This window comes from Syngnathus typhle, linkage group LG1 (genome assembly GCF_033458585.1).
Source record: "Syngnathus typhle isolate RoL2023-S1 ecotype Sweden linkage group LG1, RoL_Styp_1.0, whole genome shotgun sequence".
In the NCBI taxonomy this organism is placed as follows: Eukaryota; Metazoa; Chordata; class Actinopteri; order Syngnathiformes; family Syngnathidae; genus Syngnathus; species Syngnathus typhle.
The window spans coordinates 2083220-2110163 of NC_083738.1; the positions used below are offsets into that span (position 1 = coordinate 2083220).

General features: G+C 44.5%; 1 protein-coding gene across 30 annotated transcripts in view; it reads right to left on the reverse strand.

Moving 5' to 3' along the window:
- The window catches only part of uvssa (UV-stimulated scaffold protein A), a 230011-nt gene that overhangs the window by 129009 nt on the left and 74058 nt on the right, over positions 1–26944 (reverse strand). For 29 of the 30 annotated variants that reach the window (XR_009715176.1, XR_009715170.1, XR_009715171.1 and 26 more), the window contains 2 exons: positions 7146–7266; positions 2441–2926 (listed from right to left, as the gene is read on the reverse strand). Coding sequence is in view for 12 of the 30 variants with exons in the window: in XM_061285255.1 (XP_061141239.1) it covers positions 2441–2926; positions 7146–7266 (607 nt within the window). In the remaining 18 variants the exon portion in view is untranslated. The remainder of the gene's footprint in view (positions 1–2440; positions 2927–7145; positions 7267–26944) is intronic. The other variant, XR_009715174.1, reaches the window with a different exon arrangement.

Consider the following 26944-nt stretch of genomic DNA (forward strand, 5'->3'; position numbering starts at 1 on the left):
ACATAAACGAGCAGTAGTTGAAGTCTTGAGGGCGCACCGGGAGCAAATCTCCTAGCGGCAAGAACAGGCACTTCCCCAACTGTATCATAAACTATGGATCTCCTAAACTGGGTTTTCAGCGCAATCGACCAGACTATCACCACTCAACGTTGACCCTCATGCGGTTGCTCCTGTAAAATACCGTTTTTTTCCGTGTATAGTGCGCCCCCATGTATAATACGCACCCTAAAAATGGCATGCTGATGCTGGAAAAAAGCCTGTACCCATGTATAATACGCACCCAATTTTTATGAATTTTTTTAAAAATTGTTTTTTTTCTTTGGTTTTTTTTTTTAAGTCCCAATGACCGTCACACACGCAGGGAGGCAATGGGTCCCATTTTTATAGTCTTTGGTATGGTCTTAACTAGGCTGGATGTAATTTTTTTTGTTGGCGTTGATTTCTCCGACTGCCCGTAAACGCACCACCGCGCTCCGTGCGCGCACGGGAAAGACGCGTGCGGACGTGAAAAAGGCGGCTCTGTATGGGAGAGACATTGAAGAGGAATAAAAACACCCTTGGAAACCACAACTTGCCCCTCGTCGTGACTCGGAGCCACAACAAATGTTTCGGATTTGTGTAGGGTACATTGTGACAGACAGCAAACGAGCAGGTGATCGAGCAAGCGTCTGATACGAGAGCATTGTGGTCGTATGGAGCGTGTTTGAAGTGAACAGCAGAGAAGAAGGGAACAAGGCAAAGTGTTGTGAAATAAAATATTACCTGTAATACGGATTTAGGTAGAGAACTGAACTCTCGCTCTTTATATAAGTGACATGTCTTGCGCATCCGTTCTGCGCATCTGTAATGGTGGCCTCCGTATAATATCCGGTTTGCGTGTGTGCGCGTGTGTGCGAGAGCGAGAGAGAGCGAGAGAGAGAGCGCGAGAGAGAACGCTCAACCGTAGCGCGCCGCCGACCGCCCAACTGCACCGCGCTGGTCGCATTATTGTGACAGAGCCGTCGCTGAAATTTAGAAGATATTTTTAAAGTCCTGATGTACTTTCTAAAATTTAAGTGGACCTCAGTGCGCACTGCGCAGGGAGCTTAATTTGGTGCGGTCGCGCAACCGCAGCGCGCCGGGCGCTCACTGTCGCATTGCTTAAAGAGCGCCTTTGTGTTTTAGGATGAACAGCAGAGACCAAAGGAACAAGGCAGTGTTGTGAAATAAAATATTACCTGTAATACGCATTTTGTTATTTGCTGATTGAAACTGCTAATTAAACTGTGAATTGAAACTAATAGGAAGAAAACAACTCTCGCTCTTTATATAGCTGACGTGTCTTGCGCAGCCGTTCTGTGCATTTTATTTCACAACACTTTGCCTTGTTCCTTTCTTCTCTGCTGTTCACTTCAAACACGCTCCATGCGACCGCAATGCTCTCGTATCAGACGCTTGCTCGATCACCTGCTCGTTTGCTGTCTGTCACAATGTACCCTACACAAATCCGAAACATTTGTTGCGGCTCCGAGTCACGACGAGGGGCAAGTTTTGGTTTCCAAGGGTGTTTTTATTCCTCTTCAACGTCTCTCCCATACAGAGCCGCCTTTTTCCCGTGCGCGCACGGAGCGCGGTGGTGCGTTTACGGGCAGTCGGAGAAATCAACGCCAACAAAAAAAATTACATCCAGCCTAGTTAAGACCATACCAAAGACTATAAAAATGGGACCCATTGCCTCCCTGCGTGTGTGACGATCATTGGGACTAAATTAAAAAAAAACTGTACCCATGTATAATGCGCACCCCAGATTTTAGGACAATAAATTAGTTAAATTTTGCGCACTATACACGGAAAAAAACGGTAAGCTAAAAGAAATTAAATCTGGCGCCCTTGGAAACGAGGGACCTCCAGCCTTGGAAAGCAACCTGAGGGCTGAGAGCATAGGCCAGAGATTTTGGCAACCCTCCGTCTTGAGATGTCTGAACTTAATAACACAATGGTCAAGCTACAGGAGGCCAGCATGGGAGACAATTAAAAGTCATTGATCGGTGCAAGTGCCACCTTTTGATGGGGACAGTGCCCAGGGTGCCTGCAAGATTGTGACTCCGACTCCAAATCCTTGGTTAAAATCGAGACGGGACTAGCTAAGCAGAATTGCTTCAACTGGCTTCCCTTTCCAGCAAGTTGTGAAACAAAATGTGAAATGAAGTTGTAATAAGAGTGTTGAGATTGCTGGAATAAACAAATCAATCAAATTAAGTGGACCAATAGTGCAGTTCTGAATGCACAATATACGAACCACATAACCAGATCTTAAAATCAGATAATATCTGACGGATAAAAAAAAAAAGTGAATTATAAACATGCGGGCAGTGTAGTGCTATATGGCGGTATCTTTCACGCAAACAAAATACAAGTGACATTTCTTTTAAATTTTGTGAAATTGAAAAATTTTACTCACCAGGACTAAGGTTCAAGTCCAGACGATACGAGCGGGACAAAAGGCCAGAGTTTTGAATAAAACAGTCTACATGAAGAAGGTCACGCTCTTCTGCTTCACATCTGCCCTTGGCTTCATGTTTTATCGAATGCCTTTGTTCTACTTCAATCTCTCCTTTTTTCTGTTTGTTTCGCATCTTCAGTTCTTCACTTTCCCACCTTTTCTGCTTCTTTTTCTTTATTTCTTTCTCCTCACGCTCATCTTTATTGTCTCTGTCATTTTCTTCTTTTGTCACCCTCTCTTTACTCTCTTGTATCTTCTCTGTTCTGTCATTTATCAAGTTTTTGCTACAGCAGGGACTTTCATCATCTGACAAACATCCAGTGTTTGTTTGTGTGAGGTGGCAGCTGTTAGTTGTGAGGGTGTCTTGAAGTGTGAACTGAGGAAAAAGCAGCTTCAAACAGGAGTCTAATTCTCTCAGTGTCATCTCAATATCCGGGGAACAGTCTGTAAAAGACATAATTTTTTGTTAAAAATCACTACTTTTGAAGGGAGCGGGACAGGATGGATGTTAAAAATCACTACTTTTGAAGGGAGCGGGACAGGATGGATGTTAAAAATCACTACCTTTGAAGGGAGCGGGACAGGATGGATGTTAAAAATCACTACCTTTGAAGGGAGCGGGACAGGATGGATGTTAAAAATCACTACCTATGGATGGATGGATGGATGGATGGATGGATGGATGGATGGATGGATGGATGGATGGATGGATGGATGGATGGATGGATGGATGGATGGATGGATGGATGGATGGATGGATCATTCACATTTTTCTTTTGACACGAAAACAAAAACAGCACTTTTTCACCCTTGTAAAGCCACATGGCTTGGGTTCATTCATATATTTTTTACTATCGTATTATCCGCACCATAAGGTGCACCTAGAAGCCTTTAATTTTAATTTAATTTTTCTTTTGATAACGTGTGCTTTTTGTGTCAACCGGATTCCAAAATCTGTAAAATTGTTTTATGTGGCTTCCGTAAAATACAGGCATAATATGTAGACCCGATGAAGCAATCTGAGGACTACGTTTTACGTAGATCGGGGCAAAAAAACAATTAGAAGACTGTACGTAACATGAAGGGAACCTCCGCCACTCACTGTAATACATTACATAACATGCTAACAAGTTTATCAAACCATCCATGTCAATCCAAATCATTAAATCCATCGAAATCTTCATCGTTTGTGTCACTTATAAACAACTCTGCTGACTCCGAAAGTAGACGCGGCGGTTCCTCTGCTACGTTGCTGACGTCAGACTCATCGTTAGTTGCAGTTCCAATTATTCCACAGGCCTAGAGCGCCCTCATGCGGTTTAGTGTGAAAATAACATGTTAAGTGATATACTAGTAAGTAATGTGTTAAAAATATAACATAACTCGCTCCTTAGTATAAGTCGGAGCCCCAGCCAAACTATGGAAAAAGCTGCGACTTATTGTCCAGAAAATAGGGTAATTTTATGTGTCTTGCAGCGGAGTTATGTTACACTACAAGTCAGTCACCAACCGGACCCCATCCAATTATTGCATGCTACCGAGACATTCAGTCCATCGGCGCAGGTCTGTCAAGGAGGCGAGACGGGCATCTAACAGTCATGTCAACCGATGGGGCTCGGACAATGCTTTTACGCACGCCCGGTCCTACTCTACCGAGCTGTCTTTCACCTCCGTGGATGGAAGTCGAGGGCCGGCGCTCGGCCGGGTGGCTGTCCGAGGACGGTGGATGGGGCTCGGTCATGGCTTTTACGCACGCCCGGTCCTATTCTATGGAGCTCTCTTCCACTTCCGTGGCTGGAAGTCCACGCCGCCACACGCCTGTAAGTTTGTTTTGTTAAAGAGCCGTTTACCAAACCCACGTCTTTCCTTGAACTTTGTTAACGCTACGATATAGTTATATAGTAGATCTGTGGAATAACGACGAGGCTGACGTCAGGGCGCACGCGCGGCGTTGTTCAGAAACAAAGGACGAGAAATTTGATCGATGGATTTAATGATTTAGAGTGCACAGATGGTTTGATAACATTATTGCTTATATACTAGTTATTTGATAGGGGTGTAACGATACATCGATACACATCGATTAATCTATATAATGCTCTACGATTTATTGGCATCGATGCTAAACGTAAACATTGATTTATATCGCCGTGTTTGACCTCGGACATTAGACGCGACTTTATTTTGAAATCCAGTTCATTGTTGCTTGCTTCCTCTTTCCGGGAGCAGTGCGCCCGGCGTTGTTGTGTTGTGAGCAGAGCAGGCACGTGAAAGCCTGCTGCGATTCATGCACGATATATCGCGATATAGTGCTCTACGATCGATTTTTTTTTTTTTTTTTAGTAAAAAATATATAACAATATCCTGATTTATAACAATTCATACGCGAAATCAACAAGGCACTGCGAACTCTTTATTTAGGAAATTACAAGAGTATTGTAGTATACAAATTGCTTACTTTAACACTGAACTTTGATGTCGTGTTTTTTCTTTAAATGTGCGGCGAGATTTGTGCTCCCTGAATATTTGATCACCGCATGGCAGGATTTACAAACTGCACGTGTCTTGGCCGTTGAGCCATCTTTTCTTTGGAATCCAAAGTGCTTCCAAACGAATGACTTGAAGCCTAAAGGGGAGCAAATTTCCTCGTCTTTTTGGACACTAGCCATAGCACCAGCCCAGGAGCCGCGGACTAATTGTCCCCTCCCCTTTCACGCGCGTGCTCTGCTCACAACACAACAACGCCGGAAAGAGGAAGCAAGCAACAATGAACTGGATTTCAAAATAAAGTCGCGTCTAATGTCCGAGGTCAAACACGGCGATATAAATCGATGTTTACCTTTAGCATCGATACCAATAAATCGTAGAGCATTATATCGATTAATCGATGTGTATCGATGTATCGTTACACCCCTAATACATACACATACATACACATACATACACATACATACACATACATACATACATACATACATACATACATACATACATACATACATACATACATACATACATACATACATACATACATACATACATACAATATACACGCTGTTTAACTTGTGAGTGACTGTGTGGATGAGTTGCTTCCACGAACTTTCCGACTCAAAAACAATCCTAGTTATTCGCTACCCGTAAAGCAGATAAAGATCAAACAGCCCGACTTCTTCTTGTCAAACGTGTTTAAATTGGTAACGGAACTTTATCAAATCAAGATGTGCACGTCATTTAGCTTCGTACAGTCCGTATATCATCAATATAAAATACTACCGTATTTTCCGCACTATTAGGCACACCTAAAAACTTACATTTTACTAAAAAAAACACAGTGCACCTTATAATGCAGAGCGCCTTATATATGGATCAATTACTCCTTGCCCCAAAACCTGCCACCCGAAGCCTCCGCTCATCCAATTCACACCTTCTCCACGTTCCTAAAACCAAGCTGCGCACCATGGGCGACCGAGCCTTCTGCTATACAGCCCCTACACTGTGGAACTCCCTCCCCGACCACCTAAGAGCACCCCAATCCACTGACTCTTTCAAAACTGGACTTAAAACTCACCTCTTTACCTTAGCATTTCCGTAATTTTTCTCATATCTTGGTTGTCGTCCAGTTGTTCTAAACTTGTCCTTGTTTTGTTTTCTTGTTTTTTATCTGCCATGTAGCACTTTGAGATTCCCCCAAATGTAAAGTGCGTTATAAATATAATTTATTATTATTATTATTATTATAATTAATTAATGAATGTGTTGATCCATACTGGTTGTACACAGTGCTCTTCCAAAATGTTTCAGTACGTTTTAGTACGACTAGTAAATTACAAGGTCACATCGCTTCCCAACATTATGGCAACTGTAGTCAGGGGGCGTCACCGAATAGCTGTTGTACCCGCGAGGCTATTTCATTTCAAAATAGGCTGCTCCGTTAATGTTTCGAGTAAATTTACGGATTGATATGGAAGGGAAACATACGTAAGCAGTACCAATGTGTTAGACCGAACTTTAGTCAGTTCCGATCATTTTATAGGAGATCGTTTGAGAAACGTGATTGTTTACACTTTGCTGAGGCTCATGGGAGATTGCGAGCTGAGGGTCATGGGTTTTTGTGGATGGCTAATGCTATAACGATAGCTGCTATGCGCGCGAGGCTATTTCATGTCAAAATAGGCTGCTCTGTTCATGTTTCGAGTAAATCTACGGATCGATATGGAAGGGAAACATAGGTAAGTAGTACCAATGCGTTAGATCGAACTTTAGTCAGTTCCCATCATTTTATATGAGATTGTTTGAGAAACGCGATTGTTTACACTTTGCTGAGGCTCATGGGAAACGCGATTGTTTACAGAGGGCTTGTTGGTTATTGGCTAATGGATGCATACCGCAACCCTAGTCAACCTCAGTTTGTTGCAGTATAGCTTCTATTTTATGCGCCTTATAATCCGGTGCGCCTTATATATGGACAAAGTTTTAAAATGGGCCGTTCATTGAAGGTGCGCCTTATAATCCGGTGCGCCTAATAGTGCGGAAAATACGGTACTTAAAAATGTATCTAGGATGAAAGAATTTGAGGTCCTTGACCAAACCGCATTAGACAGAGAGTCGCATGGAATCGATGTGTGTAAAATCAAGCGTCAGGTGTAGTGCACTTCGCATTTACCCTCCAACTCTCTAATGGCTGCGTTCAGTTTCTCATCGTATATCCTCTGCATTTTCCTTTGTCTCTCAATCTGTCTTTCCTGCTCAGGCACTGTCCCGGCCTCAGCTTCCTGAAAGTCTACCTAGAAGGAAAAAAAAGTGTATTATGAGGTAGAAATAGCTATTATTTATTTGTAAATGTTTCAGAATACATTTAAGAGCAGTGAGCCCCACTCCTTTTCCGCCAAGGACAGTTTCATACATCTACATGCTTTCAGCAAACTGGCAACCATTGGGTGGGGCAGTGGGAGAGCAGATGTGACTTATCCCTTATCAGCATACATTTGACATGTCACATTTGAGGGACAACAACTTGGTAGGTTGGTATCCAAATTGCATCCTGTTCAGTGTGTATGGACTGTAAAAAGGTGATCAACAATTTTTTCTGCTACTATATTTTTACATGACATTGGAAACTGCTGGAAGAATGCTTATCGGTCTGTAATTGTTGGCTATTGTAGGATTACCCGACTTAAAGACTGGTGTAATAACTGAGGACTTCCAAGGTTTAGGGGAAACAACTTTCATTTATAGATTGGCTTGTAATATTACTTAAATTGTCAATGAAACATTTGTGGTATTTTAGAAATGTTGCATCTTTGGGTTTAGAACCTTTGAGACCACACAGAGGTCTATCAAAGTCAAAAAGTCAAAGTCAAAGTCTGCTTTATTGTCAATTTCTTCACATGCCAAGACACACAAAGAAAACGAAATAACGTTCCCACTATCCCACTGTGACAAGACATAGTACCGTTTTTTTCGGTGTATAATGCGCGAAATTTAACTAATATATTGTCCTAAAATCTGGGGTGCGCATTATACGTACATGGGTACAAAAATTTTAAATTTTTAATTTTTTTAATTTTTATTTTTTTATTTTTTTAAGAAAATCATGGTACAACAAAACCAACAACAGGACTGACCGACAAAGTTAAAGTCAAAGTCTGCTCTATTGTCAATTTCTTCATATGCCAAGACACACAAAGAGATCGAAATTACGTTCCCACTATCCCACGGTAACAAGACATAGTACACAATATGCATACAAGTAAACAACACAAAAAAATAAAAACAAGGCACAAACAATGAATAAATAACAGTGATGAATAAATAAACAAATAACATAATAAATATAAGAGGAGAAAAAATGGAGCAAGTGTGCATACAGCAGACAGTGCTAACAGACAGAGCTAACACCCTACTATGAAGAAAACCATCTACGTGCAAACCCATCTAAGACACAGGTGTGTGCCTTCTACCTGCAAAATGGTGAAGCTAAGCGCCAACTGAAGGTCAGCTGGTCAGGAACCCCCGTTGAACACTGTGAGCACCCAGTCTACCTAGGGGTAACCCTGGATACATGCTTCTCCTTTAAGACCCACATTGAGAAGACTACCGTTTTTTTCCGTGTATAGTGCGCAAAATTTAACGAATTTATTGTCCTAAAATCTGGGGTGCGCATTATACATGGGTACAATTTTTTTTAAATTTTTAAATTTTTTTTATTTTATTATTATTTTTTTTTAAAGAAAGTCATGGTACAACAAAACCAACAACAGGACTGACCGACAAAGTCGTGGAACAAAAAGATAGGGTGACATTACCAAAGACAGGAACAGAAACCAAACAGACATCATGACAGTAACACATGCAATGATCCGACGGTGAGCGAGGGGCAGACAGGACTTAAATACAAAACACGTTACATTGATTGAGGTGACACAGGAAGGGAGGGGCGACGCGAACAGAAACTATGGCAACCTAGACACATAGCAAAACTGGGGACGAGACATGACAAATCTCCCTCGAAATAAAACTTGAAATCACCTTTCTTCTTGTTTGTTGTCAATCGCGCATCGCATTCAGCCATCCTGCCCAATACACTTAGTCAGTAAAATTCATAATTGAAGGCACATCGTTTGATGCGATGGTGCAATCCTTGATGGTGTGTTATTGTCAAATATTGTTTGTTTTTTAATCTCCATGGCGGACCGGACGTCATACCGAGGCAGTATCACTGCGCATGCGCACTATGGATCCGATGCGAATAGTCCTCTTCTCTTCTTGACTGACAATGAATGTGATAGTTTAATACAATCAGCAAATAACAAAATGCGTATTACAGGTAATATTTTATTTCACAACACTTTGCCTTGTTCCTTTCGTCTCTGCTGTTCACTTCAAACACGCTCCATACGACCACAATGCTCTCGTATCAGACGCTTGCTCGATCACCTGCTCGTTTGCTGTCACAATGTACCCTACACAAATCCGAAACATTTGTTGCGGCTCCGAGTCACGACAAGGGGAAAGTTTTGGTTTCCAAGGGTGTTTTTATTCCTCTTGAACGTCTCTCCCATACAGAGCCGCCTTTTTCACGTCCGCACGCCTTTTTCACATGTCCGCACTGATCGCGGTGGTGCCTTTACGGGCAGTCGGAGAAATCAACACCAACAAAAAAAATTACATCCAGCCTAGTTAAGACCATACCAAAGACTATAAAAATGGGACCCATTGCCTCCCTGCGTGTGTGACGATCATTGGGACTTAAAAAAATAAAATGAAATTGGGTGCGTATTATACATGGGTACAGGCTTTTTTTCAGCACCAACATGCCATTTTTAGGGTGCGTAATATACATGGGGGCGCATTATACACGGAAAAAGCGGTACACAATATACATACAAGTAAACAACACAAAAAAATAAAAACAAGAAGGCACAATCAATGAATAAATAAGAGTGATGAATAAATAATAAATAAACAAATAACACAACAAATAGGAGGAGCAAAAATGGAGCAAGTGTGCATACAGCAGACAGTCGGAATATAGCGCAAAAGTACAGGACGCGACGCAGAAGGGGGGAAAGAGTTCAGGATCCTAACAGCCTGGAGAATGAAGCTGTTGGTGAGTCTGGTGGTGCGGGAGCGCAGGCTCCTGTACCGCTTCCCAGAGGGCAGAAGATCGGACAAAGAGTGAGCGGGGTGACTCACATCACTCACAGTCGTAGTCGCCTTGTGGGTGAGATGGGAGGTGTAAATGTCCTTCAGGGAGGGGAGTGAAGCACCAATAATCTTACCAGCCGTGTTCACAATGCGCTGGAGGGCCTTCACGTTGTATTCAGTGCAGCTACCACCCCAGACAGCGATACAACTGGAGAGGACGCTCTCAATGGTGCCACGGTAGAATGTAGTCAAGTCAAGTCAAGTCAAGTTTATTTGTATAGCCCTAAATCACAAGCAGTCTCAAAGGGCTTCACATAGACAAAAATTGACAATTATTCTCAAAGCATCCCCTGATCTTAAGCTCCCAAAAGGGGCAAGGAAAAACTCAAAAAAATGAGAAACCTTGAGAAGGGACCACAGATGGAAGGATCCCCCTTTCAGGATCACCAGGTTGAAATGGATGCAGAGAGGGCACAAATGATACAATATGAAAATCAATGAAATAAAAAGTGGATGTCCATGTCAGAGCGAAGGGCTGCCGAAGGAGCCCTCAATTGTCCTGGCAGAGTCTTCGAGGAGGTTGAGCTGCAGTTCCCCCATCCTGAATTGGCCCATGAGAATCCAGATAGCCACTGTCAGCATGGGTGCCACCTAGCCACGTAGGAGGGAGGGAGGGGGTGGAGAGGGAGAGAAAACAAACTCCAGCCGAATCGGCCACTCCAGGTTAGTTAAAGGCCATGTCATAGAAATGTGTCTTTAAACGTGTCTTAAATGTTTCTACTGAGGTAGCAGTCCTAATATCCATTGGTAGGGCATTCCAAAGCTCTGGAGCCCGAATAGAAGATGCTCTAGAGCCTGCAGACATTTTCTTGGCCCTCGGTGTCGCTAAAAGGGTAGCGTTTTGCGAACGAAGGTTACAAGACGGAACATAAGGAACAACTAGGTCGACGAGATATGAAGGCGCTAAACCATGCAGTGATTTATAGGTTAATAGAAGAACCTTGAAGTCACATCTTAAATGGACCGGAAGCCAATGTAAGTTGGCTAGTATTGGGGTAATGTGATCAAATGTTCTTGTCCGAGAGAGCAGCCTTGCAGCAGCATTTTGTACTAACTGTAGACTTTTGATGCGGGACTTAGGAAGACCCGAAAATAGTACATTACAGTAGTCCAGGCGCAACGTGACGAACGCATGTATAATAGTTTCCGCATCACCGGTCGAGAGGATCGGACGAATCTTTGCAATATTACGAAGGTTAAAAAACGCAATTCTGGTTATATTCTTAATGTGCTTTTGAAAGGAGAGCGTTTGGTCAAATATTACCCCGAGATTAGTTACAGTATCGCTCTGAGTGATAGTACGGTTATCTATAGTTATAGCGGTTTCCTTGAATAAGTGTTGATAACGAGTTGGACCAGTTATCAACATCTCAGTTTTATCTGGGTTAAGACGAAGGAAGTCGAGAGACATCCATTGCTTGATCTCCGCAAGGCACGCCTCAAGATTACAACAATCCAGCGGATCTGTCATCGATAACGGCATATATAATTGGGTGTCATCCGCATAGCATTGAAAACTAATATTATATTTACGTATTATGTCCCCAAGCGGAATCATATAAATATTAAAAAGAATTGGTCCAAGAACCGATCCCTGTGGGACACCACACGTAACATTATAGAGCTCCGAGGACGCATTGCCATGGACCACTCGGTGCGTCCTGTTTGATAGATAGGAATGGAACCAGCCTAGTGCTGACCCTGCAATACCAACACAACTTTTAAGACGCCCTAATAAAATATCGAAGTCTACAGTGTCGAAGGCAGCACTAAGATCGAGTAGTAACGGTACAGACGGAGTGTTTGAATCCATAGCTATGAGGAGATCGTTAGTCACTTTAGCAAGTGCTGTCTCAGTGGAATGATTAGCTCTAAAACCAGACTGAAAAGTGTCATATCGATTATTGGCGACCATGTAATCAATAAGCTGCTGCGCTACTGCTTTTTCAAGAAGTTTAACTATGAATGGGAGGTTTGAAACTGGTCTATAATTACTGAGACAGTCCGGGTCAAGATTTGGTCGCTTAAGTAACGGTTTAATGATAGCGGTTTTAAAGGCTGTTGGGACTATCCCAGAGGAGACAGACAGATTGATTATATTTAAGACGGACGGTCCTAAAATTTGAAATAATTCTTTAAGTAGTTTGGCTAGAAGAGGGTCGAGTAAACATGTTGTTTGTTTAGCCGCACTAGTCATGACGGCCGGAGGAGCACTTGCTCGCCTGAGTTTCCGCAGGAAGTACAGGCGGCGCTGAGCTTTCCTGGCCAGTGATACGGTGTTGACGGACCAGGAGAGGTCCTCACTGATGTGCACCCCCAGGAATCTGGTGATGCTCACTCTCTCCACCACAGCACCGTCGATGGTCAGCGGCAGGTGTTGGGTGTGACCCTTCCGGAAGTCAACAACAATTTCCTTGGTCTTGTTGACGTTCAGCAGGAGGTTGTTGTTCCTGCACCATGCGGTCAGAAGGTCAACCTCCAACCTGTACTGAGTCTTGTCGCCCTTGGTGATGAGACCCACCAGAGTCGTGTCGTCAGCAAATTTCACTATGCGGTTGTTGCTGTAGGTTGCAGTGCAGTCATGCGTCAGCAGGGTGGAGAGCAGCGGACTGAGCACGCAGCCTTGGGGGCCCCCTTTGCTCAGCGTGATGCTGGCGGAGATTTTGTCGCCAACACGTACCACCTGAGCCCTCTGACAAAGGAAGTCCAGTAGCCAGTTGCAGAAGTAGGTACTGAGGCCCAGCTTGTCGAGTTTGCAGATGAGTCGTTGTGGCACAATGGTGTTGAAGGCAGACCTGAAGTCCACAAACAGCAATCGCACGTACGAGTCCCTCCTCTCCAGGTGGGTGAGGGCCGAGTGGAGGGCAGAGCAGATGGCATCTTCAGAGGACCGTTTGGCTCGGTACGCAAACTAGGAGGGGTCTAAGGTGGGGGGGGGGAGAATGGATCTGATGTGCTCCATGACAAGCCGCTCAAAGCACTTCATGATGATGGGCGTCAGTGCCACGGGGGCGGTAGTCACTGAAGCAGGACGGAGCAGGTTTCTTCGGCACAGGTACGATGGTGGCAGCCTTGAACCACGAAGGGACGATGGCCTGCTGCAGGGAAATGTTAAAGATGTCCGTGAAGACACCCGTCAGCTCCCCAGCGCAGTCCTTTAGCGCTCGACCTGGGATGTTGTCAGGGCCCGCCGCCTTATGGATGTTGATAGCGGCAAGAGCCCTCCTCACGCTGTCGGCAGAGAGGCACAGGGGCTGCTCGTGTGAAGGGGGAGTGGTCTTCAGCGGGCAAGAGCTGTTCTGAGCATCGAAGCGAGCAAAGAAGCGGTTAAGATCATTGAGCAGACGGACGTCGCCCTCACAGCTCTGCGGCGCGGGCTTGTAGTCCGTGATGGTCTGAATGCCCTGCCAAAGGCTCCGTGCGTCCCTGCTGTCCTTGAAGTGGGGTGTAATCTTCCAAGACAACGCCTTTTTCGCTTCCTTGATGCCCTGGGACAGGTCGGCCCTCGCTGTCCTCAAGCCAGCCTCATCCCCCGCTCTGAAGGCTTTGTCCCTGGCCCTCAGCAGCCTGAGGACAGCCCCTGTCAGCCATGGCTTCCAGTTAGCCCGAGTGACGATGGATTTCGAGTGAGTCACATCATCAATGCACTTTGTGATGTAAGAGGGAACAGAGTCAGTATACTCCTTTATGTCTGTCCGATCGTCACAAGTGGCTGCCCGCCTAAACATGTGCCAGTCAGTAGTGCCAAAGCAGTCACGAAGCGCATCAGAGGCACCCTCAGGCTGCAGTAAAGTCATGCGTCAGCAGGGTGAAGAGCAGCGGACTGAGCACGCAGCCTTGGGGGGCCCCTGTGCTCAGCGTGATGCTGGCGGAGATTTTGTCGCCAACACGCACACGTAAGATTGCGATGCTGCACACAATTTAGGATACCGTATTTTTCGGACTAAAAGTCGCTCCGGAATATACGTCGCATTAGCCATAAAATGCACAATAAAGTGAAAAAAAACATGTAAGTCGGTCCGGAGTATAAGTCGCATTTTGGGGGAAATTTATTCGACAAAATCCAACGCCAAGAACAGACATGAACGAGCAACAACAGGCTAAATGATACGGTACGTTAACGTGACATAAACACTAACGAAGAGCTGAGAACGGGCCTGACGTAACATTGACAGTTATCCAAATAACTAACATAAATAACACCTTTATCAAATCATCTGTGTCACTCCAAATCATTAAATCCATCGATCGTCCTTTACGTCAACAATACGGGTGCGCGCCGCTGACGGCGGTTGCACTTCAAAATATTCCACAAGCTCATATAATTATAAACAACAATTTTATGAACCAATCTCTGTCACTCCAAGTTATTAAATCCCGTGATCGAATCCTTTGTCCTTTATGTAAAACACCGCCGCGTATGTGCCGCGCCGCAGTTGCAGTTTAGATTACAGTAATGCCTTGCTACATGGCGGTTCGTTTATCGCGGTTTCACTACATCGCAGACTTTTGAATTTTAAAAATTGGTGAAAAAATTCACAAATAGTTGCTCCTGAGTATAAGTCGCCCCTTCCCCCCCATCCAAACTATGAAAAAAAAACGCGATTTATAGTCCGAAAAATACGGTAGGTGATGTTTGAGTTAAATGGCAAAGGTGGGTGGTGAGCTATCTGTGAGCAGTTACCTCTTCTACTGAGTCTATAAAGTAATCATTCAAAGTTGTTGCAATGTTCTTTGGATCCTGGATGACCTTCTCCTCTCGTTGTAACTCCCTATGTTTCTGTGCACTTTAGTCTTTCCCCATCAGTTTTATAATATTTGTCCAAATGTCTTTAGAATTCCTTTTTACGGTGCTAATTATATTGATGGAAAAAATTATTTTGCTCATCTAATTTCTTTTACCATTTTATTTCTGAGAGAGATGGATTCAAACACTTTGGTATTGTTATTACTCGATCTTAGTGCTGCCTTCGACACTGTAGACCGATATTTTATTAGAGCGTCTTAAAAGCTGTGTTGGTATTTCAGGGTCAGCACTAGGCTGGTTCAATTCCTATCTATCAGACAGGATGCGGATGCCATGGATGTGGTCCATGGCAACACGACCTCTGAGTTCTATAATGTTACGTGTGCTGTCTCACAGGGATCGGTATTCGGACCAATTCTATTTAATATTTATATGATTCCGCTTGGGGATATAATACGTAAATATAATATTAGTTTTCAATGTTACGAAGATGACCATCAATTATATATGCCGTTATCGATGACAGATCCGCGGGACTGTTGTAATCTTGAGGCTTGCAGAGATCAAGCAATGAATGTCTCTCAATTTCCTCCGTCGTACCCAGACAAAACTGAGATGCTGATAATTGGTCCAGCACGTTATCACTACTGTCAAGTTACATGGTGGATAGGATGGTAAAAGATGGTGCGTGAGTCTGTATTGGATTTGGCCCAGACGAATTGGCTAAGATGAAATTTCAAATTTCAAAGCTTGACATGGAAGACCTGAAGAAGGGGGCCTCCGTAGGGGTTACTTAAAAGTTAGTTCTTCCAAACTAACTATTGTTAAATTGGTAAAGGGGAGTTTTTGGTTGAACCAGTAAACCTCCATTCCTGTTCCAAATTTCACCAGAAGATGCTGCCAAAGTTAGATTGACCTAACATAGTAAATTAATAGTTTAAAAAGTCATCGATTAGATGAAGATTTGTTCTGAAGCACAGCAACACACAATTTTGGATTATGTTATATTATTTTGTTTTGCTATAACAGGGGTGGCCAACCAGTCAGAGACTAAGAGTCACATTTTTTACTGCGTCATCGCAAAGAGCCACATCATACACATGAGCACACATGAACACCCCCCCGTCACACACACACACACACACACACACACACACGCACACACAGACACACCCCTCTGCTCAGCCAAATTTATTGTGTGACATTATTATGTCACGCACCAACATGATAATGACAAATTGACTCCTACAGTACTAAAACCAAAGACCACATTTTCAAAAATGAACATTGTGTGCATTGTCTCACACAGACAAACTCTCAGTTCGACAAATTCCACAAACAAAAACATAATAAGTTTTTTCACTTACTATGTGGGCGGGACAGACCATTCGTTTTAGTTTGTCGTTTTCAGGAGACAAGATTTCAATAACGTCACTGAGGCATATTTTAACGAACTCCACTTCATTGTATGGCTTTTTAGCCCGTGCAATGTTCCAAGCCAGTTGAAACAATGCAAGTGTGACAGTCTCGCAGTGCTTCGTAATTTTTTTGAAAAACTGTACTTATTTTCCTGCCTGACTTTTCAAAGTGTCCAAACTTGCAAAATACAGTCCCTTTTGCAAAGTCCTTATCGATATTGGCATGAAGTGAGCTGAAGTGGCGCTGAACATTTGAAGCTTTTAAATGCGCTAATGACGTCCGGCATATCAGGCAGAATGGCTTGCCATTGCGTTCAACAAAAACCAACTTTAACTCTGTTAAAAACGTCCTGTGTTCATCGTCATATATTCGTTTAGCTGGGCATTTTTTCCTTGCCATTTTGGCTGGGTTGGCCATCTTTGGCTTAGCGTCTTGTCAGCTTTTCTAGACCTAATGGGCTGCCGTAGTCACAGTTGCCATTCATTAAAAAGCCAGCAAAACCAATCGCTCTGCCCTGTGTTCATCGTCATATATTCGTTTAGCTGTGCATTTTTTCCTTGCCATTTTGAGAGCGAAATTGACACTCCTCAAATGGGTTTGTCCCTCCCCCTTTGCGGGATTTCACCTCACGCGCATGCGCGTTTGACCAAAATACCATATTGAACTCAAGCGAAGCAAATACGCACGAAAAATAAACACAAATGTTGATATGAACGTAAAAGAGCCGCATGAAACCAGCCAAAGAGCCGCATGCGGCTCGCGAGCCACGGGTTGGCCACCACTGTGCTATAATATACTTTGAAACTGCTTGAATATTTTAATTTGCTAACTAGGGAAGCCCATGCTCATCGTTAAGTAATGAGAATGAGACATGTTAATCACAGAGTAAGCCGCAATATACTTTATTTTATTCTGCTTTGCAATATTGTATAGTTAGTAGCAACTTGAGCAGCATCATAGCACTGATGTTCCATTTACACATGAATGTATTAAGAGTTGAGTAAGGACAAGGGGCTGACTGATGCCGTGGGTGGAAGACTGCAATCCCACCTTTGAGCTTGACCTACAGGTCACCAGCTTGTCAAAATATGTTTTGATGATGCTTGAGTGTTTTAACCTGCTAACTAAGAGAATCCACGATCATAGTTATGATTGTGTTAAACTGACTATTGTGAAAGTATGTGTTATTATTGTCATGATGTTTGATCAGTATCAAACATGTATGTAATATTGATGTTCCATTTACACGTGAATGTATAAATGTGAGCCAAGACAAGGAGGCGAAAAGGGTTAATGGTGATACTAAGTGGTGGAAGACTGAGATCCCACACAGGAGCGTGACCTCGGTCACGTTTTTCCAGTTGAGGCATAAACAAAATGCTGTTTGACGGAACACGTCAGAGAAAAGAACATTTGCAAATGTCACGTTGATGGACAGTTGACAAGATTTGGGAGTGGGAAACAGGATGAAGCCTCCCTGAGAAAATTGTTACTTCCGTGAGAACATGGTCACCTCATCTGGTTGAACGGTTGAGACCGGCCGAGATGCAGGTGCAGACTATTCTGGAAGCATTTGGGTCATCTGAGGCCAATGTATGACATCATGGAAAAAAACTGGGACGTGACCAAGCAGGCACAGTACCCACGAACTGGACTGGTATAAAAGGTTTGTTCGGACAAAGAGCATCGCTCTCTCTCGCCCAGTGGCCTTTCCCCGTTAGGGGTATGGCCCTGCGACTACTGCCGTGGGTCGAGAACGCCGATTAAACAAAGATAGATTTCATTCTTTCCGAGATTAACCCTAGGTCCGTTAAGATGAATTTATACTATCTTCAAATTGGATTTAGTCCAATTTTAAGATCAAAGACAGGCTAGGACAGGGGTGGGCAAACTTTTTGACTCGCGGGCCGAACTGGGTTCTAAATTTGGACCGGAGGGCCAAACCAGGAGCAGATGGACGTAGTGTTTGTGTGGAGTAATATAAGCGACCTGTAAAGGTCATTGCGTAAAAGATTTTGGTACGTAGTAAAGCATGGATATTCCAAACAAGTTTTTTTTTTAAAAACAAATGCATTTATTATCAGCATTAAAAATAATAATAATAATAATTCACTAATAAACTGCTATCGGTGATTCTCATAAAATACGACACTGTTATTATGAATAACAGTCTCCATCACTTCAGTGCCTGCAGGTCAGATTAATGAAAGATGTTTATCTTATGAGATCACATCAAACGGCAAACATTCTGACCAAATATATCATCTTGAAGAATCGGTGAAACCATACACCCAAATAAAGTAATCAAAACGGCAACACAGTGAGGGGTATCTGAAAATCAGAGCAGAGTTTTACCCCGCAAACACCTGGTAACAGAGGTGAGGAAACGGGAAACACTTACTTCAAGTAAGCCTTAAGAACTTTACAGGTTAAGATTAGTCGCAAACAGGTGGTGCATCAATGTCCTAGAGCATCCTGCATTGTTTGAAAATGAGAATGGTCGCTAGTTTCAATCCCTGCTATGTGTACAAATCATATTCAAAATGCCTCCCCTTCATTTTCAGTGGGAACAGTGTTGTTGGTCTCCCTTTTTTGCTAGTGCGTCATAGTCTGGAGTAAAATATGTTGTGGCAATTCTTAGGCGAGATCCGAGGTGTTGGTCCGTTTACCTCGATCTGTGACGGGTTGATGTTGACGTTCATGTGGCTGAACGTCACGTCGCGTACGTCGAGCCAAATTGGCCACTCTCTTTTAAACGCTCGGCACTGTGTCCACCTTGCTTTTCCTTGGGCGACTCATTTTAATGGAAGGATTCCAGGGGAAGGTTTGTGGGTGGCTTTAGCGCAAAACTGCATCTGAAAGCTCAGCGCGCGAATTACAAGAATGCTGTCGTCACAGCCCACGCTCTAAATTTGGGACCGATACAAATAGAGCGCGAGTGCGCCATGTCCGTACTACTGAGTACGTACACGCACTTGTGAGTGTGCACCGAGCTTTCTGACAAGGCTTCCGGTAGTAAATGCGCAGGCGAGCGCTTCCCCATCTACTGGGGAAACGCAGTCATTGCAGGCAAAATGACCAAAAAAAAAAGTTTAATAATACAATTTGTTCAGGGTTGGCGGGCCGGATTAAACGGTCCCGTGGGCCGGATGTGGCCCGCGGGCCGTAGTTTGCCCACCCCTGGGCTAGGAGATGCAGACCTCGGTGCAGTAGAGAGGAGCCATCATTAAGGCGTAGTCATCTCCATTCTTTAGGCCAGCCTGTTCTTTTAAACAGAATTCGGATTTTGGAACAATTAATTAATTAAATTAAAAAAAAACAATTAAAGTCCCAATGATCGTCACACACACACCTGGGTGTGGTGAAATTTGTCCTCTGCATTTAACCCATCCCCGTGTGATTTTAATCCTTCCCCTGGGGGAGAGGGGAGCAGTGAGCAGCAGCGGTGCCGCGCTCGGGAATCAGTTGGTGATCTAACCCCCCAATTCCAACCCTTAATGCTGAGTGCCAAGCAGGGAGGCAATGGGTCCCATTTTTATAGTCTTTGGTATGACCCGGCCGGGGTTTGAACCCACAACCTTCCAGTCTCAGGGCGGACACTCTACCACTAGGCCACTGAGCTTAAAACAAGAACTGATCACTCGACTTTTCCACCAAACAGCATTTGTTTTTGATTTTTTTGTTTTGTTTTTTTCAAGATGGCGGCGCGTGCATACGCAGCGACCTCTCTCTGTCCCGCCCAAACGGTGTTTTGTCCGTCTAATGAGTGTTTGTCCGGCAGTTTTTTTTGTTCGTCTCGTCGTACTGAGTCGTGCTACAAGTACGGCAGGCAGGTTCTGCTTGACATCGGCAAAAGCGAGTTTTGTCGAGTTCTGGACTTTGATGCGGGAACATCAAAGGAGCTCGGACTGCTACGTCCTGAAGCGTCGCCGGGCTCGTCTGCTATTCCTCCCCCGGTTGGGAAGCGTCGAAAGCGGTGTGCGAGGAGGCTGAAGAGGGGCAAACGCGGGGGCGGCCAGCCCTGCTCGACGGTGCTGTGGTGGAGAGAGTGAGCAGCGCCAAGTTCCTGGGGGTGCACATCAGTGAGGATCTCTCCTGGTCCACCAACACCGCATCACTGACAAAGAAAGCCCAGCGCCGCCTGTACTTCCTGCGGAAACTCAGGCGAGCGAGCGCTCCTCCAGCCGTAATGACTACATTTTACCGCGGCACCATTGAGAGCGTCCTCTCCAGCTGTATTGCTGTTTGGGGTGGCGGCTGCACTGACTACAACTTGAAGGCCCTGCAGCGCATAGTGAACACGGCTGGTAAGATTATTGGTGCTTCACTCCCCTCCTTGAAGGACATTTACACCTCCCATCTCACCCGCAAGGCGGCCACGATTGTGAGTGATGTGAGTCACCCCGCTCACTCTTTGTTCGATCTTCTGCCCTCTGGGAAGAGGTACAGAAGCCTGCGCTCCCGCACCACCAGACTCTCAAACAGCTTCAGACTCCAGGCTGTTAGGATTCTGAACTCGCTCCCCCGTTCTGCGTAGCGTCCTGTACTTTTACTGTCTGAACTGTCTGAATGCACACTGGCTCTTATTATTTATTATTTGTTATTACTCTTATTTATTGTTTGTGCCTTTTTGTTTATGATGTTTTTTTTACTTTTGCGCTATGCTTGCTGGCTCCGTTATTTATTGTGTTATCTGTTTATTTATTATGTATTCATCACTCTTACTATTGATTGTTAGAATTTTTGCCTTCTTGTTTTTATATTGTGTCGCGTACATGTATGTCTATCGTGTTATGTGTCTCGTCACCGTGGGATAGAGAAAAACGTAATTTCGGTCTTTTTGTGTGTTGTGACATGTGGAGAGATTGACAATAAAGCTGACTTTGACTTTTTTGACTTTGACTTTAGACCTCTAGCCTCTTACCCTTTTTACTATATTTTTGAGTTTTCAATCGAGAGAACTTCAAGACTGAATAATTTTTGCTCTATTGAGAATGGTGAGTGGAAATTATTGTTAGTTGTTTGAACAATTGAAATATGTAAGTCTCTTTCTTGCTTATTCATCAAATTTCTACTTTATAATCATTTAATTTCGATGAATGATTATTTTGATATTTTATGCTTTAAATCTCTAGTTTCTCTATCATAGTCATACTTTAAACTGTTCAGTTCTTTTTTAAATGAAGACAGCTTTAATCCTTGACATCAGGGAGTGTCAGAATCTGGTTTGAAACCGTTAATTTATGCTCAGCTAGTGTGACGCTAGTAAAAATAAAAGAGTTCCCGCGGTCTTAACAAAGACAGCTAAACTATTCCGAGCGAATAACAAAAGCAACAATCTTAATAGGAAAGGAGAGCCGCTGAAACGGCCGCGATCTAGGAGATCCTGGGTCTTGACAAAGTAGTTACTCAACCCTCGGGTTTCTATGATTTCAGCGGGACTGGCGTCTGGAAATGACGGAATTAATCTAACAATAGATGAGTTACCTGAACAGCGGTTAGACTCGGAACGAATCTTCTTTCCGTACCGGCTTAAATCCATTTTCATCTCCCCTACAGACGTAGAGGGGCTGCAGAGGGGCTCCCCTACAGACGTAGAGGGGCTGCAGAGGGGCTAAAGTACAGAATTGTACCCTTTAAACGGAGAGCCGGTCGGTCACTTACATCAGATAAGTGCACGATTGACACCACTTATTTAAGAAAACCATTATAACTATTGATAACCGTACTACCACTCAGAGCGATACTGTAACTAATCTCAGGGTAATATTTGATCAAACGCTATCCATTCAAAAGCACATTAAGAACATAACTAGAATTACGTTTTTTCATCTTCATAATATTGCTAAGATTCGTCCGATCCTCGCGATCGGTGATGCGGAAACTATTATACATGCGTTTATTACGTTGCGCCTGGACTACTGTAACGCATTATTCTCTGGTCCAGTATCAAAAGTCTACAGTTAGTACAAAATGCTGCTTCAAGGCTGCTCTCGCGGAAAAGAACATTTGATCACATTACCCCAATATTAGCCAATTTACATTGGCTTCCGGTCCATTTAACATGTGACTTCAAGGTTCTTCTATTAACCTATAAATCATTGCATGGCTTAGCGCCTTCATATCTCGTCGACCTAGTTGTTCCTTATGTTCTGTCTCGTAACCTCAGCTCGCAAAACGCTAGTCTCTTAGTGACCGCGAGGGCCCAAAAAAGATAATGGCAAACTACGGCCGGCGGGCCACATCCGGCCCACGGGGCTGTTTAATCTGGCACGCAAAATCTGAATTTTTTTATGATTAAACATTTTCTGCGTCATTTTCTATTTGAGCAATTACTATGTTTCCCCAGTAGATGGGAAAGCGCCCGCCCGCGCATTTACTCCCAGAAGCAGTGTCAGAAAGTTCGGTGCACGCTCACATTGCTTGTACGTAATAAGTAGTAGGGACCCCGCTCTATTTCCATCAGTGCCGAATTTCGACTGTGGGCTATGACGTCAGCAAACAACAATATTATCAAACCATTTGTGTCACTCCGAATCATTAAATCCATCGATCAAATTTCTCGTCCTTTCTAGTCTTTTATCGATCGTCCTTTGTCAACAATGCCGTGTGCCGCGCCACAGTTCAAATTATTCCACAGGCCCATACAACGATATATAAACTACCGTTTTTTTTCCATGTATAATGATAATAATAATAATAATAATTCATTAAATTTGTATAGCGCTTTTCGATAACCCAAAGACGCTTACAGGGAACAAGGCAAACACATACATGAGGGGGCGTGGGGGAGGAAACAATCGGATAAACTTAAGAAGAGGAAACCAGTTATGGGTAGGGGAAGTCATAAGCTTGGGAGAAGAGGTACGTTTTTAGACGGGACTTAAAGATGGGGAGTGTGGGTGAGTCACGGACAGACTGGGGGAGAGAGTTCCAGAGTCGGGGTGATGTGCAGGAGAAGGCTCTGTCACCGAAGGATTTGAGTTTGGATTTTGGGACTGTCAGACGTGAAGTATTGGAGGATCGGAGGGGACGGTTGGGGCAGTAGGGGACAAGGAGGTCGGATAGGTAAGTGGGAGCCAGGTGGTGAAGGGCTTTGAAGGTGAGGAGGAGTATCTTGAAGATGATACGCTCCTTCATGGGGAGCCACTGAAAAGAGTGGAGAACAGGAGTGATGTGTTCACGGGACCGGGTGTGGGTAAGGAGGCGGGCAGCAGAGTTTTGGATTGGACTAGTTGAAGTCAATGGAGTGAGTGAGCAGTGATTCCAGTGAGAAGGGAGTTGCAGTAGTCAAGCCGGGATGAGATGAAGGCGTGGATGAGAGATTCAGCGGCAGGGAGAGAAAGGCAGTGCCGGATTTTAGCGATGCGTCGGAGGTGGAAGTAGGAGGTCTTGACAACTGAGCTAACATGAGGTTGAAAGGACATTGTGGGGTCGAAAATAACGCCAAGATTGCGTGCCAGAGGGGAAGGAGTGATGTTTGAGGAGTCAATGGTGAGTGTGATGGATCCAGTTTTATTAAGGGAGGATTTAGTGCCTATGAGGAGGAGCTCTGTTTTGTCACTGTTGAGTTTGAGAAAGTTGTGGGTCAGCCATGCTTTTATTGTAGAGATGCAGGTTTCAAGATGGGTGAGGGAAGGGTTACGGGTTGGTGTCGTACATATATAGATCTGGGTGTCATCGGCGTAGCAGTGGAAGTCCAGATTGAGTTTGCGGATGACAGTACCAAGGGGAAAGAGGTAACAGATGATTAGGAGGGGGCCTAGTAGTAGTCAAGTAGTAGTAGGATGTTGAGGGCACCAGAGTCTGCAGAAATGAGGAGATCGTTGGTGACTTTAACTAGAGCTGTTTCAGTGCTGTGAAGTGGGCGGAATCCGGACTGGAAGGGTTCATAGAGGTTGTTGGACTGGAGATGGGTGTGGGGTTGGGCGGAGACAATGCGTTCAAGGGTTTTGGAAAGCAGTGAAAGGTTGGAGATGGGACGGTAGTTGGAGAGGTTGAGTGGGTCCAAGGTGGGCTTTTTGAGGATGGGGGTGATGGCTGCAAGTTTATAGACAGTGGGAAAGTGGCCAAGGGATAAAGACTGATTAAAAAGGGTGGCGAGGTAGGGGAGGAGGACAGGGAGGCAGGCCTTACTTAAGGTCGTTGGAAGAGGGTCAAGAGAGCAGGTGGTTGTCTTGGATGAGGTAATGATGTCTAGGATAGTGGAGGAGTTAACAAGGGAGAAGGCAGTGAGAGAGGGAAAGGGCGGGCGGTCAGGGAGGGGGGGGCAGGAGGGCAGGGGAGGAGGAGTTATTGATGGTGTCGGTCAGAGAACTGTTGATTTGGGCGATTTTGTTGTTAAAGTTGACAAGGAAGGAGTTACAGACGGCGGGTGAGGAAGGTGGCTTAGTGACCGGTGGCTGGAGCAATTTGTTGATGGTGGAGAACAGTATGCGGGGGTTTCGGTTGGTGTTATTAATGAGAGATGAGAAGTAAGCAGATTTGGCAGCAAGAAGAGCATCACGATAGGAGGAGATGTGTTGTTTAAAGGTTTCGGCATGGACGGTGAGGCGGGTTCTTTTGTAGAGGCGTTCGAGTTGACGGCCAGTTTGTTTCATGGTGCGGAGTTCCGGTGTGTATTAAGGGGCAGAGTTAGTGAATGTAACAAAGGATGTTTTCCAGAAGCTAGGGAATCAAGGGAGTCAGAAAGGATGTTGTTGAGCGTGGTGGAAAGGTCATCAGGGGAGGAAGAAGTGGGGTCGGAGGGAAGAGCAGAGGATAAGAGCTGGCAAAGCGTGATTGGGTTTACAGTCTTGATGTTGCGGTAGGAGATGGTGCGCTTTGTGGATTTATGAGGCGAGGGTAGAGGGGCGGAGAAGAGGATGCAGAGATGATCTGACAGTGGAAAGGTGAGAGGACAGGGGTTGGATGTGAGTGGAAAGGAGGAGCATACTATATCCAGGGTGTGGCCTTTGGTGTGGGTGGGGAAGTTGATGTGCTGGGTGAGATGAAAGCAGTCCAGAACGGAGATGAAGTCAGACGTCAGTGGAGCAGTTGGCTGGTCGATGTGGATATTGAAGTCACCGATTAGTAGGAGGCAATAGGAGACTGAGGATAAGATGGTGAGTAGTTCAGAGAGTTCAGAGAGAAAAGACGGATGTGACTTGGGGGTGCGGTAGATAAGAACAGCAGTAGTAGAGTTGGGGAAGGAAAAAGCGAGATATTCAAAGGATGAAATAGATGGGAGGTTGAGGTCCAATTCAGTGATTGATAGGGACTGCTTATGGATGACAGCAATACCACCTCCTCGCCCAGAGAGGCGGGGTTTGGCGATGTAGCTGTAGTTAGACGGAGTGGCTTGGTTGAGAGAAAAATAGTCCAGGGGCTGTTGCCATGTTTCACAGAGAAGGAGCAGATCCAAATTATTGTCCAATATTAGTTCGAAAATAACTAGTGATTTGTTGGAGAGGGAGCGACAGTTCAGCAGTGCAAGGGTGATGGATGAAGGAGCGGGGGTGGGGGAATGGAGATTGTTGAAGTTCACAGTACGGAAAGTGGGGGTGACGGGGGGGCGAGAGTTAGTCCAGAAAGAGGGGATGGGTGAGCCATCAGGGAAATGTCGTTTAAAAGATAATCCGGAGCTACGGTAAATGTAGCGGCGACAGCGGAGGATCCCAGCCTTGCTGGCAGCTGAGGCAGCAGCAGCAGGGAGACGGTGATTGTTGTTGAAATGATGAAGATCAGCAGCAGTGTAGACAAATGGACGAGAAGTTAGTGGAATGGAAGCCTGGAGTAGCAGAAGTGATAGTTCATGCAGGAGATGAGACGTGACAGCAGCAGGGAATAATCCAGATAAAATGGTAGAAATGGCTAGTAGCTGTACGTCGGGCCCTTCGTCATCTCCGTCGCTGACGTCAGACTTCTCGTCAGTTTCAGTTGGAATTATTCCAGTTTTTCTAAATCCTGACAGAACGATTTTGGGTGTAACCGAAGCCCACGCTTTGTCAATCCATCCAATGACGTCCAGGAATGTTGCATGTCGCATTCTCCCGGTTGCCGTGAAGCTGTGTTCTCCGTCCACCATCCACTGCTCCCGCAGTTTACGCAGAACTGCTTTAAAGCTCCTATTCACGGAGACGTCAAGTGGCTGAAGTATTTTAATACAGCCTCCAGGGATGATGGCAGGTATGGAGTTGAGGCTTTTTAATTTCTCTTTTATCTGTGGCGTGATATGCACTCGCATGCTGTCCATCACAAGCAGAGCTTTGTTCGCTCTGAAGAAGCTCCGATTTTCGCCAATGCCTTACAAGTTTCTCACTAACTCCAAACTTTCTTTCTGCTGCTCGATTACTGTTTTCGGCTGCATATTTTACAATTTGAAGTTTGTAACCTGCAGAATATGAGTTTCTTTTTGGTGCCATTTTTGTTAAGCCCTTCCCAGTTGATGAGTCACGGCCAATGGTGAAATTTAGAGCGCACTCATCCAGTTTCGTCTGAAAACAACAGGGTTTTTTTTCAGCTGTAGTTTTTTGTTTTGTTTATTTAGTTGTTTCATCAAAGTTAAAGTCAAAGTCTGCTCTATTGTCAATTTCTTCATATGCCAAGAC